The sequence below is a fragment of the Anomaloglossus baeobatrachus genome, chromosome 4 (genome assembly GCF_048569485.1).
Source record: "Anomaloglossus baeobatrachus isolate aAnoBae1 chromosome 4, aAnoBae1.hap1, whole genome shotgun sequence".
Taxonomy (NCBI): domain Eukaryota; kingdom Metazoa; phylum Chordata; class Amphibia; order Anura; family Aromobatidae; genus Anomaloglossus; species Anomaloglossus baeobatrachus.
The window spans coordinates 199264356-199285533 of NC_134356.1; the positions used below are offsets into that span (position 1 = coordinate 199264356).

Below are 21178 nucleotides of genomic sequence, written 5' to 3' on the forward strand. Positions count from 1 at the left end.
CAAGGACAATCCACAGACCTCCTCCAAAGACCTGCAGCTTCATCTTGCTGCAGATGGTGTCAATGTGCATCGGTCAACAATACAGCGTACGTTGCACAAGGAGAAGCTGTATGGGAGAGTGATGCGAAAGAAGCAGTTTCTGCAAGCACGCCACAAACAGTCGCCTGAGGTATGCAAAAGCACATTTGGGCAAGCCAGTTACATTTTGGAAGAAGGTCCTGTGGACTGATGAAATAAAGATTGAGTTGTTTGGTCATACAAAAAGGCGTTATGCATGGAGGCAAAAAAAACACAGCATTCCAAGAAAAGCACTTGCTACCCACAGTAACAGTAACATTTGGTGGAGGTTCCATCATGTTTTGGGGCTGTGTGGCCAATGCCGGCATCAAGAATCTTGTTAAAGTTGAGGGTTGCATGGATTCAACTCCGTATCAGCAGATTCTTGACAATAATGTGCAAGAATCAGTGACGAAGTTGAAGTTACGCAGGGAATGGATATTTCAGCAAGACAATCATCCAAAACACCGCTCCAAATCTACTCAGGCATTCATGCAGAGGAACAATTACAATGTTCTGGAATGGCCATCCCAGTCCCCAGACCTGAATATCATTGAACATCTGTGGGATGATTTGAAGCGTGCTATCCATGCTCGGCGACCATCAAACTGAACTGGAATTGTTTTGTAAACAGGAATGGTCAAATATACCTTCATCCAGGATCCAGGAACTCATTAAAAGCTACAGGAAGCGACTAGAGGCTGTGATTTTTGCAAAAGGAGGATCTACAAAATATTAATGTCACTTTTATGTTGAGGTGCCCATACTTTTGCACCGGTGAAATTTTGTTTAAATACGGATTGCACATTTTCTGTTAGTACAATAAACCTCATTTCAATCCAGAAATATTACTCAGTTCATCAGTTATTAGATGTATGAAACTGAAATAGCTGTTGCAAAAACCCAATTTGTTATAAAGAAAAAAGGTTAACATTAATAGGGGTGCCCAAACTTTTTCATATGACTGTAATAATATTCTCAGCATACGAAGATTGTGTCACATACAGTATGAAATACTATGTGTCATCCTTTACGACACATAAGGTCCCCTTCCTGCCATCTAAGTGAGATTGTACAGTGTATACACTGTACTATCTGACCTCTGGGGACCTAACACTACCAACACCGAGTAGGTAGCATCTAATTAGTACCCTGGGAGCACTTCCAAGAAAGGAGAATTCTGCTTCAGGTTCCAATGAAAGGACGTATACCGTATGTGGAATTACAGTAGGCGAGGAAGGGTTAGTTCCAAATATATTTATTCTTGATAATGCCATTTCTTATTCTCAAGACCTTCGTGGACTTGGCTGCCGTTCTTATTACACTGCCTTATCTTCTAGGAAACAACTTCTGTATTACAATATACTTGTAGGATGCCAACTTTTACTGACTGGTGCGGAGTAGGTGACAACTTGTATTGCAGAATATAACCGCTGGCAATATACGGAGGACAAACGCTTCATGAAGGGGCACGCTTCATAGGAGTCTGTGGCCATATGCCTAAAGCCATAACTAGTTTTTTTTTTCCAGAGATGGGGTTGTGCAAGGGCTTCTTTTAGGACGACAGTTACACTTTTTTTTTTTGCTTTAGTCCTACTAATGCAATTGATAGGATATACTGCAATACTTTTAGACTGCATGGTATTGTCCTGACAGTGCTTGCCTATGCAGCACATACAGTCCCTTACGAAAGTATTCGCCCCCCTTGACTACCTTTTCCCACATTTCAAGCTTCAAACAAAGAGAAAAATGTTATCGTTATGGTGAAGAAATAACAACCAGTGGGACACAATTGTGAAGTTGAACAAAATGTATTGCTTATTTTAAACTTTTTTAAAAAATAAAAAACTGAAAATTGGGGCGTGCAATATTATTCATCCCCTTTACATTTAGTGCAGCAAACTCACTCCAGAAGTTCATTGAGGATCTTTGAATGATCCAATGTTGTCCTAAATGACTGATGATGATAAATATAATCCACCTGTGTGTAATTAAGTCTCCATATAAATGCACCTGCTCTGTGATAGTCTCAGTGTTCTGTTTATTAAAGCACAGAGAGCATCATGAAGACCAAGGAACACAACAGGCAGGTCCGTGATACTGTTGTGGACAAGTTTAAAGCCGGATTTGGTAACAAAAAGATTTCCAAAACTTTAAACTGCCCAAGGAGCACTGTGCAAGCAATCATATTGCAATGGAAGGAGTATCATACCACTGCAAATCTACCAAGTCCCAGCCGTCAATACAAACTTTCATCTGAAACAAGGAGAAGACTGATCAGAGATGCAGCCAAGAGGCCCATGATCACTCTGGATGAACTGCAGAGATCTACAGCTGAGGTGGGAGAGTCTGTCCATAGGACAACAATCAGTCGTACACTGTACAAATCTGGCCTTTATGAAAGAGTGGCAAGAACAAAGCCATTTCTAAAAGATATCCATAAAAAGTGTTGTTTAAAGTTTGCCACAAGCCACCTGGAAGACAAACCAAACGTGGAAGAAGGTGCTTTGGTCAGATGAAACCAAATCGAACTATTTGGGCACAATGCCAAACAATATGTTTGGAGTAAAAGCAACACAGCTCATCACCCTGAACACACCATCCCCACTGTCAAACATGGTGGTGGCAGCATCATGGTTTGGGCCTGTTTCTCTTCAGCAGGGACAGGGAACATGGTTAAAATTGGTGGAAAGATGAATGGAGCAAATACAGGACCATTCTTGAAGAAAACCTGTTGGAGTCTGTAAAAGACCTGAGACTAGGATGGAGATTTGTCTTACAAGACAATGATCCCAAACATAAGTCAAAATCTACAATGGAATGGTTCACAAATAAAACGTATCCAGGTGTTAGAATGGCCAAGTCAAAGTCCAGACCTGAATCCAATCAAGAATCTGTGGAAAGAGCTGAAAACTGCTGTTCACAAATGCTCTCCATCCAACCTCACTCAGCTCCAGCTGTTTGCAAAGGAAGAATGGGCAAGAATTTTAGTCTCTCGATGTGCAAAACTGATAAGATACATACCCCAAGCGACTTGAAGCTGTAATCGCAGCAAAAGGTGGCGCTACAAAGTATTAACATAAAGGGGATGAATAATATTGCACGCCCCAATTTTCAGTTATTTATTTTTAAAAAAGTTTAAAATAAGCAATAAATTTTATTCAACTTCACAATTGTGTCCCACTTGTTGTTGAATCTTCACCATAACATTAAAATGTTTATCTTTATGTTTGAAGCCTGAAATGTGGGAAATGGTTGAAAAATTCAGGGGGCGAATACTTTTGCAAGGCCCTCTATAAGGAGGGCCAAGATGGTAGGCCTGGAGACCTTTCACTAGGCCCCTGGATGCCATGCTAACCCTATTGACAATGTACAATCATGGTGAAAGGAGGCACACAATGGAGGAGATGAGAAGTTGATGGACACCCCCCATATTTAACCACTTACATGCTGTAGTTGCTACTCACTGCAGCTTCCAAGGGATTACACTACTAGAATTGGAGTCCTCTTCAATCCTGGCAGGTGTCAGATGCACAACACAGCTGACACCCACTGTACAGAGTAGGTTCAACGCTCCAGACAACGCATACATTCCCTTCTGATTCCTTCCACATGACTTACATGCATGATTCTGAGGGGTTAAATCATTTGGAGTGGCTACAAAATGAATAAGGGAACTGAAATCACTTACTTTCAGTATAAAAATGTCCTTTAATAAGATTGAGCTAAGCTAGAGGTAGGAACGGATCCAAAAGGAAGAATATGTGCTTGGCTCAAAGCACTGCACGTGTAAATCCATCCCGACAGCACTCGTCCTGGTGACCTGCTGCATGGAGTGGTCTTTTATGGAAGCAGTCTTGTCCAGCCATGCTGACCGTTCCTTCTGGAGCCAAAGAGCAACCCAACTTTAAAATGGGGAGGGCTTATGAATTCTGATGGAAGTATACTTGTGCTAAAAATTGTAGTGTTTGCCCTTTCTATGCTGCCCTCACCAGTTTTCTTAGGGAACAAAAAATACAAAAGGGTGGGTGAGGGATATAGGGAGAAGGATAAACAGGGGAATGGGACCAACTCTGTCCTGCTGGATATACGAAGGGTCACACCAGAATCTGACAAACTGGAGTAAATAGATTTGTAGGACCCGGTCCATCAGATGCATCCATCGGTGGCCGCTGGACGGGAGAACCTTCTCCTACCTGACAGCATCCGCGGCTCTTGATTAGCCGGCCTGATGCGCCATCACATGACAATGACATTGCACCAGGACGGCTAATCAAAAGAAGATCTGTGGCTAAAGTCACATACAGTAGAGAAGGTTCTCCCAACCAGCGACCTCAGATTCGATTTGTACCCATTATAATTAGTGTTGAGTGGACCCGGATCCGCGCGGTTTGAGGGTGCACGGTCTCTCTCTCGCTCTCCATACATTGCTTCGGATCCGGACTTCTTTGGCAACCCGCGACGGATCCACCGGACCCGGATTATTGGCAGTCCACTCAACTCTAATTATAATCTATGGTGTTATTCACATGTTTTTTTTTTTTCCGGCATCACAGATCATAAGAGCCAATACAAGTCAACGGGTCCGTGAAAAACACGTACAGCACACTGATGGCATCCATGTGCCGTCCTTGTACTTCACACATTTAACATTGCAAAGGATAGGAGAAGCTTTGTAATTTATTTCTTTAACCATCAATGAAACCATTGATGACACAGGCACCGTACACCGATGACACACTAAGAAAACATGGAAGACACCACTACATATTTACATACAGACGCACGAATGAGGAAACAATAACTTTTCAGTGAGCTTTGGACATGGCACCTTACATTTCCAGCAAAGTGGACAGGATTAATAGAAATCTTAAGCCCATTCTGTTTTTTACTTGCATAAACTGACCTGTGCTGCGAGCTTCAAAACCGCAACATGTCAAATATCCCTTGCTACTTTTGTGTGTAGATTTTGTCAACAGAATTGCATTAAAAGTGGAAAAAAACAGGTAAAAAGGCGCATGCGTTTATAGTGCATTTCCTCCATGGAAACATAGTGAAAACACATGTAATCTGCACCTAAGTACATCCGTAAAATGTTGTCTTTGAAAGGAAAAAAAAAAACCAAAGTATAATAAGGAAAGCAGCATGACATGAGTGCGGTCCGATTTTCACAAACTGACAAAATTGACAGGATCAAGAATTTTTTTTTTTATCAGACCGAGAAAAGGGTTCCCCACCATCTCCATTTTGTCAGTCCATGAAAATCCGACTGTACTCGGATGTGACTCACACTCTCTGGTGGCGGCTCAATTCTTAAAGGGAATCTGTCAGAAGATTTTTGCTTTATAATCTGAGGACAGCATGGTGTAGGTGGGGTGGGGGGGGGGGGTAAAACAAAGATTTCAGCAATGCATCACTAATTAGGCTTAGTGCTGTTTAATTGCAATGATTGTTTTAGCACTAGGAGATTATCATTGCTAGGACTACACTGGTGCTGTGCCTGGTAGTCTGACATGCTCTCTCGTGATAAGCAGCTCGCTGTGTTTAGACATTATACATAGAGAGCCTGGTGTGGGCGGAGTTAGCTTTTTCAGCTCTGCTGCATTGCTAAATCTAGAAAGAAAAAAAATTGATTGTGTCAGAACCGCTGCACCCAGCAATTTAAAGGGAACCGGTCACCACTTTTTTGGCGTATAAGCTGCGGTCACCACCACCGGGCTCTTATATACAACATTCTAACATGCTGTATATAAGAGCCCAGGTCGCTGTGACAACATAAAAAACACTTTATAATACTTACCTAACGGTCGCTCGGTTGGCCATATGGGTGTCTCCGTTCTCCGGTGCCAGTGCCGCCTCTTTCAGACATCTTCATTTTCTTTCCGAAGCCTATGTGCATGATGCGTCTACGTCATACACACTCACCGATCCTGTGCAGGCATACTACAATACTTTGATCTGCCCTGCTCAGGACCTGAATGCCGGCGAGTGTGGATGATGACGATGGACCCGTCATACACCGCGGCTAGAGAAGAAGGACGACGACGATGGCCGAAAGAGGACGACGATGGCCGAAAGAGGACGACGATGGCCGAAAGAGGATGCCGTAGGTGAAGGGCTGCAGCCATTCTCCCTGCCACTGTGCCAGCTCCAGGCCTCCACTGCAGGCGTCCATTCACCTCACATTGTGATCCTGTCACCCCTTCACCTACGAGCACACTCTGCAATACGTGTGGAACCTTACCTCTATTTGTCCACCTCCGGTTGTCCTTCGAGACCCGTGTTTCCTTACTCTGACCAGTGATGCAACAACCTTGAGAAAGGCTCTATGCCGAAACGTTGGTGCTGTTGCTCTGGTTAGGTTCCTTTTGCAGTGTGTCAGTCAATAAATTCACTTACGCATATTCCCTTTTTGTCTTCATTCGAGTGCTGGGGTTCACTTTACTATACTACATGATTCTTTATCCCCATAGCACCTATATTGTGCGTGGTAGAGCCTTTAATCTCCAAGTATTGACCCAATAGACTTTTGGCTGATACCACTACCATCGGCCACGCGAGTCTAATATGTATGGAGCCCTTAATCATGCAGAAGATCGGGGTCCCAAGTACCATTGAGAGGTGGATCAGGGGAATGTTGATTTGACAAGAATAACCACTTTATATTCCTTCAGGATATATTGTTCATATCTTGTAAGAGATGGCATTTCTGGTATTTCTCATACAATAGCCAGTTACATTTAATAAACTGGTATTCCAGGGATCCAAACACAACATGACGTAAATCTTATTTTTCTACACAAGCTAACCAAACAATATAGGAGAGGCGAGGGGGAAGAAGGCTACATGCGGCTATTCAGGCAGACAATTGACTTCGGAAACCCCACTGATATCTGACAGTTTAGCTTAGAAACCATTCTAGTTTAGGCCCGTCAGCAACAAAAAGAGTGAAAGGGATGAACTGGAACCGTTCACCAGAGCGAGAAATACGCTCCAACTTTATATGGTTACATATATGACAATATTCTGGAGTTACCACATTGGAAACAATGGTGCTCAGGTTACAGATGTATTTATCAAGACCTCACATTGTTCGGATACACAGCATTGTGATGGATTTACTTAAGATTCCCACCGCTTTTCCACTGGGCATATGTGCAAACTTCAACATCAAAGAATACAAGTCTGTATACCACCGAGATCGATAAGAGTCTGTGCGGACCAGAGAATACTAGAACAAGAAGATCCAGCCCAAAGCGGCCACGGGTCTCCCAAAGAGAACACACAACAGCCTTACGAGTATACTGTTAAAGGGAACCTGTCACCAGATTTGGTGACTATAAGCTGTGGCCACCTCCAGTGGGCTCTTATATACAGCATTCTAACATGCTGTATATAAGAGCCCAGGCCACTGTATAGAACATAAAAATCACTTTATAATACTCACCTAAACGGTCACGCTGCGATGGAGATGGGTCAGATGGGCGTCTTCGTTCTCCGGTGCCGGCGCCTCCTCTTTCGGCCATCTTTGTCCTCCTTCTGAAGCCTGGGAGCACGACACGTCCGATATCATCGACACTCGCCGGCATTGAGGTCCTGAGCAGACGCACTTTGATCTGCCCTGAGCAGGGCAGATCAAAGCATTGGAGTGCGCATGCGCGGGACCGGCGAGTGTGTATAACGTATGACGTGTCATGCACACAGGCTTCACAACAAGGACGAAGATGGCCGAAAGACGAGGGTCTGGCACCGGAGAACGGAGACACTTATACGACCCAACTCCACCGACTGTTTAGTTAAGTATTATAAAGTCATTTTTATGTTCTACACAGCAGCCTGGGCTCTTATATACTGCATGTTAGGATGCTGTATATAAAATAGCCAAGTGGTGTTGGCCACAGCTTAGAGTCACCAAATCTGGTTACAGGTTCCCTTTAGTAGTTGATTTCCGGTTAGGAGCTCACAGTCAATTAGGACATCGGGGCTCGTACTTGGACATGTGGTACCTGCCTAAGGCTAGGGTTGTCTGCAAAATGCCAGAATGCTTAAATTAGACCCCTTAATATTGAATGTGATTTTCACTAAAGTTTATGGGGGTAACAGTGTAGTATTTTTAATTTTTTTTAAACTGTTGCGTATTAGTATGGGGTGGGTCACACAACCAGTGATGCTGTGCAGACCTAACTGGTGGGGAAACACTGGTGTAGTATCACAAGGCGCACAGAACTCCTGCCTGTGGCTGAGCAGGGAGCTGCACATTGCCCCATTCACATGAATAGGGCCACACAACCAGGTGTGCGATGCTCTACTGTGTGAGATCAAGTCAGGTATCGAGGGGGTCTCGGAGGTTTGACATCCATTTATCATACAATTATGGCATTTCCTAGTGCTAGATCATCAATTTATGATCAGGCCTTACATCAATACAATGGTAAATCGAGGGCGGACATATAATTCGTACAACCCAACAGTGACCCAAGAGATGGGGGCCACTACTACCTCCAAAGCAGGTGGAATTGAGCTTTATGATGAACTACTGGACTTCAAAGGGCCTATATATTGCCCTTGCGCAGGGGTCCTAGGGGTGAGAAGGCTACTTTTACCTCCAAAGCAGGTGGAATTGTGCATTATGATGGGCTACTGGACCTCAAAGGGCCCATGTATTGCTCTTTGTCAGGGACCAAAGATATAAGGGGGTCACATCTACCTCCAAAGCAGGTGGAATTGTGCATTATGATGAGTTATTAGACTGCAGGTGCCCATATATTGTTCTTGGTCAGGGACCACAGATGTAAGGGGGGGGGGGGGGGGTGTCACATCTATCGCCAGAGCAGGTGGAATTGTACATTATGGTGAGCTCTTGACCTCAAAAGAACCCATATAATGTTCCTGCAGAGGGCGCTCTCCTGCCCATGTCCACCACTGTAGTAAATAGTGTTTATAACATCAGTAAGTCGTCCAATCTCTGTATAAAGGCTCTAAACATTGTATGGAGTGATTCCATAATGTTTCTTATGTGGAATTACATCAGCAGCACATAACATAGGATGGGCACGAGGGGAATGGCCATCTGCCCCTTGTCCCCTGTCCCCCCTGAAGATTAGTGTAGCTTGAATGGGGAACGAAAACCAGAATGTGTCCTTGCACTTTCGTTATGGAGCTCTTTACACCCTGTAACTGTGCCCCATGAGAAGTATTCACACGGGCACCAGTAGTGGCATCAGGGTGACAGAGACCCTCCCGTCCTACCCCTGGATGGCATACCCAGGTATGAGGCAGACTAGCATAGCCTGTAGGGTTATGTATAGACTTCTATAAGTAGTGCAGTGTCATCTGACACTTGTAGTGCTCCAATCACAGTATATTACCCATTACATGAAATGTTATCAGCCACAGCCCTATTCCCTACAATGGGAATCACCGCAGCTGACCCATCACCCAAGTGTGTAACCAGCATGACCCAGCGGGCTGCCCTGATGACATTAAAAGGGCCCTCCACTCCCAGCCACTTCTATAGGAGATAGAAGTCTGGGCATGGGTGACACGGACACACGAAGGCGGGCACACCTTTACATCAGTGCATATGCCATCAGTGTCATATATGGGAAATCCCTCTAAACTATAGGGAAATTCCTATATTCTGGCATCCAATAATCCAGAGCTGCAAATAATGTGCAATTCCACATGTCTGATCTAATACCATATCCCCACTACTGTCTGATATCCCCTCACCTACCCACAGCCTGGCGCTCCCCTGCCCCCCAGCCCGGCGCTCCCAAGACCAACGCTCACCTGCCCCCCAGCCCGGCGCTCCCCAGACCAACGCTCACCTGCCCCCCAGCCCGGCGCTCACCTGCCCAACGCTCACCTGCCCCCCAGCCCGGCGCTCACCTGCCCCAGAGCGCTCACCTGCCCCCCCCTCCCCCCGACCAGCGCTCACCTGCACCCCCCCAGACCAGACCAGACCTCACCTGCACCCCCCCCCCCATACCAGCGCTCACCTGCACCCCCCCAGACCAGACCAGCGCTCACCTGCACCCCCCCCAGACCAGACCAGACCTCACCTGCACCCCCCCCCAGACCAGACCAGACCTCACCTGCACCCCCCCCAGACCAGACCAGACCTCACCTGCACCCCCCCCAGACCAGACCAGACCTCACCTGCACCCCCCCCAGACCAGACCAGACCTCACCTGCACCCCCCCCAGACCAGACCAGACCTCACCTGCACCCCCCCCAGACCAGACCAGACCTCACCTGCACCCCCCCCAGACCAGACCAGACCTCACCTGCACCCCCCCCAGACCAGACCAGACCTCACCTGCACCCCCCCCAGACCAGACCAGACCTCACCTGCACCCCCCCCAGACCAGACCAGACCTCACCTGCACCCCCCCCAGACCAGACCAGACCTCACCTGCACCCCCCCCAGACCAGACCAGACCTCACCTGCACCCCCCCCAGACCAGACCAGACCTCACCTGCACCCCCCCCAGACCAGACCAGACCTCACCTGCACCCCCCCCAGACCAGACCAGACCTCACCTGCACCCCCCCCAGACCAGACCAGACCTCACCTGCACCCCCCCCAGACCAGACCAGACCTCACCTGCACCCCCCCCAGACCAGACCAGACCTCACCTGCACCCCCCCCAGACCAGACCAGACCTCACCTGCACCCCCCCCAGACCAGACCAGACCTCACCTGCACCCCCCCCAGACCAGACCAGACCTCACCTGCACCCCCCCAGACCAGACCAGACCTCACCTGCACCCCCCCAGACCAGACCAGACCTCACCTGCACCCCCCCAGACCAGACCAGACCTCACCTGCACCCCCCCAGACCAGACCAGACCTCACCTGCACCCCCCCAGACCAGACCAGACCTCACCTGCACCCCCCCAGACCAGACCAGACCTCACCTGCACCCCCCCAGACCAGACCAGACCTCACCTGCACCCCCCCAGACCAGACCAGACCAGACCTCACCTGCACCCCCCCCAGACCAGACCAGACCAGACCTCACCTGCACCCCCCCAGACCAGACCAGCGCTCACCTGCACCCCCCCCCCCATACCAGACCAGCGCTCACCTGCACCCCAGACCAGCTCACCTTGTACACTTTCCCGAAGGCTCCATCTCCCAGCTCCCCCACTATGTCCCACACCGTGTTGGGGTCCAGGTCTCTCCGGACGTGCTCATACTCCCGCAGCCGCCTCTTATCGGTGGTGAAGCGTAGAATCCGTCGGAAGTTAGCGAACGCCATGGCCGGAGAACAGCGCAGATCCCCGGGAGGTGCCGGTGTCAGCTCCGGCCGCAGCCAAACTGCTGTACACTAGAGCTCCAGCGCCGGAGGAAAGCAAGTGCGGGGAACAGCTCCGCCCACTATACCGCCCAGGGGCGGAGCATGGAACCACACTGGAAAGCTCCGTGAGGTGGGCGTGTCCGCTGGGCACATACTATAAAGACAACGCGCCGAGAAAGGGTTATTTCTAGATGGGAGAGGATGGAGAGAGCATGGTGCGCGCTGTACACAGGTGCAGCGGGTGTGATAGCACCGGAGACCGAGAGTCAGGTGCAGGGGGGTGTGATAGCACCGGAGACCGAGAGTCAGGTGCTGGGGGGGTGTGATAGCACCGGAGACCGAGAGTCAGGTGCAGGGGGGTGTGATAGCACCGGAGACCGAGAGTCAGGTGCAGGGGGGTGTGATACACCGGGGACCGAGAGTCAGGTGCAGGGGGTGTGATAGTACCGGGGACCGAGAGTCAGGTGCAGGGGGGTGTGATACACCGGGGACCGAGAGTCAGGTACAGGGGGGTGTGATAGTACCGGGGACCGAGAGTCAGGTGCAGGGGGTGTGATAGTACCGGGGACCGAGAGTCAGGTACAGGGGGTGTGATAGTACCGGGGACCGAGAGTCAAGTGCAGGGGGGTGTGATAGTACCGGGGACCGAGAGTCAGGTGCAGGGGGGTGTGATAGTACCGGGGACCGAGAGTCAGGTGCAGGGGGGTGTGATAGTACCAGGGACCGAGAGTCAGGTGCAGGGGGGTGTGATAGTACCGGGGACCGAGAGTCAGGTGCAGGGGGGTGTGATAGTACCGGGGACCGAGAGTCAGGTGCAGGGGGGTGTGATAGCACCGGGGACCGAGAGTCAGGTGCAGGGGGGTGTGATAGCACCGGGGACCGAGAGTCAGGTGCAGGGGGGTGTGATAGCACCGGGGACCGAGAGTCAGGTGCAGGGGGGTGTGATAGCACCGGGGACCGAGAGTCAGGTGCAGGGGGGTGTGATAGCACCGGGGACCGAGAGTCAGGTGCAGGGGGGTGTGATAGCACCGGGGACCGAGAGTCAGGTGCAGGGGGGTGTGATAGCACCGGGGACCGAGAGTCAGGTGCAGGGGGGTGTGATACACCGGGGACCGAGAGTCAGGTACAGGGGGGTGTGATAGTACCGGGGACCGAGAGTCAGGTGCAGGGGGGTGTGATAGTACCGGGGACCGAGAGTCAGGTGCAGGGGGGTGTGATAGTACCGGGGACCGAGAGTCAGGTGCAGGGGGGTGTGATAGTACCGGGGACCGAGAGTCAGGTGCAGGGGGGTGTGATAGCACCGGGGACCGAGAGTCAGGTGCAGGGGGGTGTGATAGCACCGGGGACCGAGAGTCAGGTGCAGGGGGGTGTGATAGCACCGGGGACCGAGAGTCAGGTGCAGGGGGGTGTGATAGCACCGGGGACCGAGAGTCAGGTGCAGGGGGGTGTGATAGCACCGGGGACCGAGAGTCAGGTGCAGGGGGGTGTGATAGCACCGGGGACCGAGAGTCAGGTGCAGGGGGGTGTGATAGCACCGGGGACCGAGAGTCAGGTGCAGGGGGGTGTGATAGCACCGGGGACCGAGAGTCAGGTGCAGGGGGGTGTGATAGCACCGGGGACCGAGAGTCAGGTGCAGGGGGGTGTGATAGCACCGGGGACCGAGAGTCAGGTGCAGGGGGGTGTGATAGCACCGGGGACCGAGAGTCAGGTGCAGGGGGGTGTGATAGCACCGGGGACCGAGAGTCAGGTGCAGGGGGGTGTGATAGCACCGGGGACCGAGAGTCAGGTGCAGGGGGGTGTGATAATACCGGGGACCGAGAGTCAGGTGCAGGGGGGTGTGATAATACCGGGGACCGAGAGTCAGGTGCAGGGGGGTGTGATAGTACCGCAGACCGAGAGTCAGGTGCAGGGGGGGTGTAATAGTACCGCAGACCGAGAGTAAGGTAAGGGGGGGGTGTAATAGTACCGCAGACCGAGAGTAAGGTAAGGGGGGGTGTAATAGTACCGCAGACCGAGAGTAAGGTAAGGGGGGGTGTGATAGTACCGCAGACCGAGAGTCAGGTGCAGGGGGGGGGGGGGGCGTTGACTCCCTTCCTCTTGCAGACATAGCTACCTTACATGATACAGATGCAGCTGCCACTTTATATATTATCACAATAATTACAGCTCTTTAATTGTCCTCCTCACTCATGCATAAAAAAAACGGCACAAACAGGCATCCATGGCACACCAGCCTGACTAGAGAACTGAGGTGCACTTCCACAGTTGCTGAGCAGAGATGGAAGAGCTCTCCTTCCACCCAGCAGTTCATCACATTCAAACAGTCCTTCTTAGATTTCAAATCCAAACTCACTCTTGCAAAATAAACCTAGTTCATATCTTTTTATATCCTCTCTCTCACAACCCTAAACAGCTATGCAACCCTTTCAATTCTCTCCTCCATCCCCCAGTGCCTCTTCCCTTTCCTCTCATCACATATGAAGACTTTGCCTCTTTTTTCAGGCAGATTGATAACAACAGAGTAAGTTTTAGCCTGCATACCCCACATCCTCTCCACTCTGCAATCCCTTCACTGGCTTCCCATTGCCCAAATACTCCAGTCTACTACACTAGAAGGTCTGAGAAATTTTCAGCTCCCCCCTGAAGTCCCAAAAGAGGGTCAAATGACCCGAAGTCCAAACTGACAACTCTGATGGCTCCAATTAGCATCTTTTCATTTGTAAATGTGGCCATTGCCTGAGGAATCTGCAGGGGGCAATTGTCTTGATCCACCTCAACAAAGGATGTTAGCTAAAATCCTTCAGGTCATTCGACCCGTCTCTGGGTTCCAAAGGTAGAAATGTTAAAGGACCCCTCTCTGGAACTCCTAGTGTTAAAACCCTAATCATGACCTACAAAGCCATGCACAACCTGTGTCTTCCTTACATCTGTGACCTAGTCTCCCGGTACCTACCTGCACGCAACCTCTAATCCTCACAAGATCTCCTTCTCTGCTCCTCTCTTATCTCCCCTTCCCACAATCGCATACAAGATTTCTCCCATACATCCCCCATACTCTGGAATGCTCTACCCCAGCATATCAGACTCTCCCCTACTGTGGAAAGCTTCAAGAGGAACCTGAAGACCCACCTCTTCCAACAAGCCTACAACCTACAATAACCCTCAGTCCAGTAGACCCCTGCGCAACCAGCTCTGTCCTCACCTATTGTACCATCACCCATTCCCTGTAGACTGTGAGCCCTCGCGGGCAGGGTCCTCTCTCCTCCTGTACCAGTCTGTGCCTTATATTGTTCATGATTATTGTACTTGTCTCTAATGCCTGCTTTACACGCTTCAATATATCTCACAATCCGTCGTCGGGGTCAAGTTGTAAGTGACGCACATCCTGCATCGTTCGTGACGTATTTGCGTGTGACACCTACATGCAATCAAGATTGAACGCAAATACGGTGATCGCATACACGTCGTTTATTCCTCATACATTGGACGTTTTGTTGTATGAACCTAGTCAATTGTAACGTGTGACATCCCTCATACGATTTTGGTGTCTGAGGCTATGTGCGCAGGTGTGCGCTCTGCACCGCAGCTTAAAAAAGGTCCGCTTCAGAGCGCAGCTGAAAAGCTGCGTTCTGAAGCGCCTCACAATGTCTGTCATTCACTAATCTGTCAGTCGGTCACTCTCTGTCCCTCTCTCTGTCCATGTCAGTCTATCCCTCTTACCCCCTCTCTCATACTCACCGATCACCGGCGCGGCGCTGCACGGCATTAATGAAGTCGGGTGAAGTTCACCCGAGTTCATTCTGACAGTGCGGCTCTGTCTGTGTCTGCTGTCATCTGCCATTCAGCTCTGCTACATGGCTGTCTGTGGCTGCTGTCAGCGGCCATGTAGCAGAGCTGAATGGCAGTGACATAGTAAAAACGCATCCCTACACATTATACACGCTTGGCAAGTCAATAAAAAAAAAAAAGGGTGCCCAATGCATACGTTACAGAACACGTGATCTAAAGGATCGCACACAAAATTGTTCAATTTAACATAGACTACTAACGCACGTGTGACAGCAAATGAACGACCTACGTGCAATCTCATTAAATCGCATATGCGACCTGGGCGTGTCACATCGCATACGAGATCGCACACCTAATTGTAAGGTGTAAAGCTGGCTTTATGTATACCCCTTCTTACATATAAAGTGTCATTTAATAATAGCAATGAGATCCCTTTGCATGCTCTTCAGACTGTGGCTTTTGTTGTTGCAACTAAGAAAATCTACAAGAATAGCTAATATTTATATGGGGTTAATCAAAACCACTTTAACCCCTTCACCCTTGGGCGGTTTTCTGTTTTCATTTTTCCCTCCCCTTCTTCTAAGAGCCATAACTGTTTTTTTTCCCAGTCAATATTGCTATATAGCCATATGGGGGCTTGTATATTGTGGGAGGAGTTGTATTTTTGAACAACACCATTCATTCTGCCCCACATTGTACTGGAAAATCGGAAGGAAATTCCAAGTGTAGTGAAATTGCAAAAAAAAAGTGCAATTGCACAAATGTTTGGGAGGGTTTTTTTTGTTTTTTTTTTTTTATCGTGTTCACTATTTTATAAAACTGACCTGGCTTTATGATTCCCCAGGTCAATGTGAGTTCATAGATGCCAAACATGTATAGTTTTATCTACGGAGTGGAAAAAAAATTCAGAAGTTTGTCCAATTTGAATTGCGCTTTTCTCGCTATTTTACCTAGACCTATTGATTTTACTACTCCCCCTAGGGGACTTTATGGCTACAGTGTTTGATCGTTTCTGCTGATCAGAGCGATGCTTCAGCATCGCTCTGATCAGCAGAAATGCTGTGTTCCTGTGAGTGTCGGTTTCCAGCATTCACAGGAATTGAGTCATGGCAGTGATAGCAGGGGTCATCAGCTGACCATGACAACACATTGGCGCTCTGTGATCACATCTAGGCTGCCGATGGCGGCAGGGAACGGTGCTGTTACTGCCGGAGCACAGTAGATCATGATGTCAGAGTTTGTCAGCACGACCTAAGGGGTTAAAAGGCAACTGTGATGCTGTGAGGAGGTAACAGAAAGTATAATGCAGCACGGAGGCGGGGATTTCTTACAGGGAAGCAACCGCCCAGTGGCCGAAGCACAACACCCAGTATCCTGGTAGGCTAATTTGCATATACCGATCCAAAGTAATATTTGTGGAACAAGGCATCTATTATGAGGCATACAGGTAAGGGCCGTTTCACACATCCGGCATTTCGCCGGATTGCAAGATCCGGCACAGTCCAGTACAGTGTTAATACTGTACAATGGCATAGCGGCAAGCTCCGTTCACATGCTTTGGTCACATGACAGCATGTGACTCGAGGTTGCTGCGATGCCATTGTACTGTATTACACTGTACTGGAGTGTGCCGAATCCGGCGAAATGCCGGATGTGTGAAACGGGCCTAAAGGTCCATTTACACACAACGATATCGCTAACGAGATATTGTCGGGGTCACGGTGTTGGTGACGCACATCCGGCCTAGTTAGCGATGTCGTTGTGTGTGACACCTTTTTGCGATCAGTAACGATCGCAAAAAGGTGTCAAATCGTTCGTCGTCTACACGACGTTCATTTTTTAAAAATCGTTCCTCGTTTGGAATGCAGGTTGTTGGTCGTTCCTGCGGCAGCACACATCGCTATGTGTGACACCGCAGGAACGAGGAACAACACCGTACCTTCGGCTGCTGGCAATGAGGAATGAAGGAGGTGGACGGGATGTTACGGCCGCTCATCTCCGCCCCTCTGCTTCTATTGGGCAGCCGTTTTTAGTGACGCCCCAGTGACGCCGCACGAACCTCCCACTTAAAGGAGAGAGTGTTTGGCGGCCACAGTGACGTCGGTGAACAGGTAATTGCGTGTGACGCTGCTGTAGCGATATTGTTCGCTACAGCAGCGATCACCCCGTGACGCACCACTGACGTGGGCGGGTGCTATTGCTCGCGACATCGCTAGTGATGTCGCAGCGTGTAAAAGCCCGCTTTAGACTACATTCACCTGTATGCTCATAGTAATAAGTTAAAATGGTCAAAGGGGGTGACCGATTCCCTTTAATTATATCCTAGGATTTTTTTGCTGAAATGTAACAGATTTATTCTGTTTTCAAATGTAACTTTCCATGTATCATGACAGCTTTCTTTTGTTAAAATGTCGACAGTTAAAAAAAAGCCCATTGAAAGTGAATATGATTTTGCCAGAAAGTGCACATTGTTGACTTTAGACAGAACTGCTGGCATAATGAATTTAAAATAATAGAAAAGACTGGCATACACATGTGACTGCGGCAAAATATGTTATTAAGAGCACAAGTGAATCTTTGTTCAAGCAATGGAACAACACAATGTATTACCAAGACTGATGAACAGGGAAATGCAAAGTGAACGAACAGGTATGTGTGCGGTTAGAATAATGTCAGTGGAAAACTCCACCTTTACACAATAAAGCCACAGCTTCCAAAACATTCAGCAGCATGCTATGTGCACAAAGATATATGCAAACATTGAATATCACAATTTTGTACTACATTACTTTTATATAGACTATGCTTATAAACTCGGCTATGACAACCAGCAACCCCTTGTTGATTGGAACTTTATCTGATTTACCGGATTTTTTGGACTACACCAAAAAAAAAATTGGGAGGAAAGAGGTGCATCTTATGGTCCGGATGTACGTGGCTTCCATAGGGATGGCGATGGGGGAGCTGGTCACGGGACTCAGGAGCAGTGTCTCTGCTGCTGGACACGCGTGTCCGCTATTAAGGAAAATATTCACTGTTCCCCACGTCCGTTATCCCGCCCATCTCTGAGCACTGAAGCTCGCGCTGTGTGGTGGGTGGGATTATGCACGTGGGGAGCAGGGAATATTCATTTTGAATTAGCCGACAGCTGATGTCGATGTGTGACTGAGGGCGTATAGTAGTGACATAATATGCTGCCCATAGCTGAAGTCAGTTGCTGGCATCAGAAGAGGGTGCCGCTCACCCAGGTAGCAGAGGGAAGTTGAGAACAATTGTTTATTGGGTTTTTTGTGTGTGATTAAAAAAGGAAAAAAAAAAAAAAGCAGAATAATGGGAGGCATATATTCCAGGATGGGCCCCTGATGGGGGACATATATACCAGCATTGAAATCAGATATACCATGATGGGGATCATATACACTAGGATGGAGGACATATATACCAGGGTGGGTGACATATTTACCAGAATGGGTCACATATTTACTAGCATGGGGGTATACATAATTGGGGGGGGGACATTACCCCATAACAGGTTCAGCAGCAGATCCCCCTCCCATGACCAAATTTTTTTTTTTTTTTTAAAAATCTCCTCATCTAAGACCTAGGTGCATCCTATAATCCAGTGTGTCTTATAGTCCAAAAAATATGGTATCCTGGACCATTGCCTACAAATTTAATCCATTAACAACATTTTCGTCACCGGTTATATGTAGAGTATATACATCGGGCTCAGGAGCTGAGCCTGCTTTATGCCAATCGGACTTCGGCTGGGTTCGTAGTCAGCATCTTCCTCTAACAGTAGCACCCTGAGCCAACTCTGATCATTGTTGTTTAATCATTAAAATGCCTTTGTCACTAATTTTAGCAATGACATACTCCCATCAGCCACCCCTCCTTTTAATGCACTATTGGGGAGCTCATGGCAGACGAGTCTGTAGAAGATTTCAGAGTCTGCCATCTCGCTTGGACTAGGCTTCATAGGAGAATGGCATTTACACCAAAAATGCAATACAATAGTATTGCTGTATAAGTGACCAAATAATTACATCGCAGGGGTCCTGATCAGAAGGGAGAGGGAGCTCGATCCCTCTCCTAATTCCCTAAGTGTCGCGATCAGTATTGATCGCTGCAATTAGGGTGTTAAACACCCGGGGATGGTGCAGGCACCATCGCTGGCTGTGGGGGCAGTGACTCATCTGCCCGGAAAGCTAAGTCACCGGCTGCGAGCATGGGTGCACAGTCCCCTGTTCCCCTGTGAATTTTGGGACGTAATGGTATGTCCCTAGTTGTTAAGTCATGCAAAAATAGCAAGTATCGGTATGGCCCGCAGTCGTGAAGGGGTTAATCTACACCTGGTGAGTCGTCCTCCCTGAATTAATTTTAGGAGCCTAAGGGGCCTAAAAAATAAAGTAAAAAATATTAAAGAAAAAATATGTTTAAATCACCCAACCTTTTTTCATAAAAAAATTTTGTGGTGGTTTTGCAGCCAGCATTTTTTTTTAAGCCACAAAGAATAGTTCAATCACTTTAACTTTTTGACAGTGAGGGTGATCATTGAGTGAATAGGCTACCCCAAGAGGTGGTGAGTTCGTCTTCAATGGAAGCCTTCAGAGACTGGACAGACATCTGTCTGAGATGGTTTAGTGAATCCTGCATTGAACAAGGGGTCGGGCACAATGACCTTGAAGGTCCCTTCAAACTACAATATTCTACGGGTCTAACTTTTTTGCAGCTTTGAAAGCCTGAAGTAGTTAAAAGAAATTAAAAAATACTGACCATATTCAGTTGTTTTTACACTGCTGTGCATATGTTTGTTGTTTCTAGCATGTTTCTTTAGGCCGGATCCAGGCGGTATCTACCTGGGAATCTTGTCATGTAATGTGCAAATACCCTTAGAGTGATGGGAATGCTCAGCCAACTATGGAAACATAACTAGAAAAACTGACTCACCTACTAACAGCATGAAGCAAATCTGAACGGATGTAATTCTAATAAATAGAAAAAAAGGATGCAGCACATTGTGCATGTCAAGATATGGGCAAAGGTGCCGCCCCCGCGAAAGCAGACGGGCTGCTCGGATCCGGATCCGCAGTGGCTCGAGGGGTCTCTGGACTCGAAATAAAAAAGGGTTTTTTTTGGATATGGTGGATTGGATAGTGTTCGTGACGCCACCCACGGGGCGTGGTAAGGCAGGATACCACCACCGCTGCTGCGTTTGGAGAGGGAGCACCTGGGAGCGATGGGCTGGCAGCTCAAGCTGTTAACCCCTCCGTGGGCAGGGGGAAGGTGGCTGAGTGAAGCTACTTCCCAGCCTAGGGTCTGCGTACCCCGTCGTGCCCTGGCCCCTGCCTGGTTGTAGCACAAGGCCACCAAACTGCCCTCCTTGGCAGTACCGTGCCCCTTGCCACTACCCCCTGCGACCGGGGTTCCAGCTCCTTCTGGCCAGGCCAACGTCTGGCACTTAAGACGGGTGCAGGAGCCCAGCTCTGCAGCGTGACCTCTCAGTGTCACTGCTGAACTTCAACTCTCTACTCACTAACTGATACTTCTGGCCCTCCTTCTACCATCCCTCCATCTGGGTGGCCCTATTCCCCTCAGGCTGCCCAATGGGTGTTTGGTGGGTGTGGTGCAGAGTGTTCCTCAGGATTTGTATATACCTGTTGTTAGCAACACCAAATGGACAGGACCCGTAACCAAGGAGGAGCGGGTACCATGCAGAAGGGCAGATTGCACGGCACCCTGTGACGACCTGATAGGCCAGGGCGTCACATTCCCCCTTAGTTAAACATAGCTGGTCCGCGAGTTACAGGTCACCAAGCATTTATTAACTGAAGAAAAAGGGTTAACATAAATAACATTTTTTATTAACATTCATCCCTTTATAGGGAGGCACCTTTACTTAAACCGTTTCCAACAATTTTACTTGGAGTTCGTCTGCCACAAGGGACGCCACCGGTTTTAGTGGCAGCGGGGACCCAAACTTCCACATTGCGGTCCCTCCCTGCGACAGTCCAGTCACAACATCC

The 21178-nt window shown here is 48.6% G+C and overlaps 1 protein-coding gene across 1 annotated transcript in view; it reads right to left on the reverse strand.

Moving 5' to 3' along the window:
* Window positions 1–11413, reverse strand: part of STK10 (serine/threonine kinase 10) — a 166607-nt gene extending 155194 nt beyond the window's left edge. The window contains exon 1 of the mRNA XM_075344623.1: window positions 11172–11413. Within this exon, the coding sequence (XP_075200738.1) occupies window positions 11172–11324 (153 nt within the window). The 5' untranslated portion in view covers window positions 11325–11413. The remainder of the gene's footprint in view (window positions 1–11171) is intronic.
* Between the last annotated feature and the right edge of the window lie 9765 nt (window positions 11414–21178).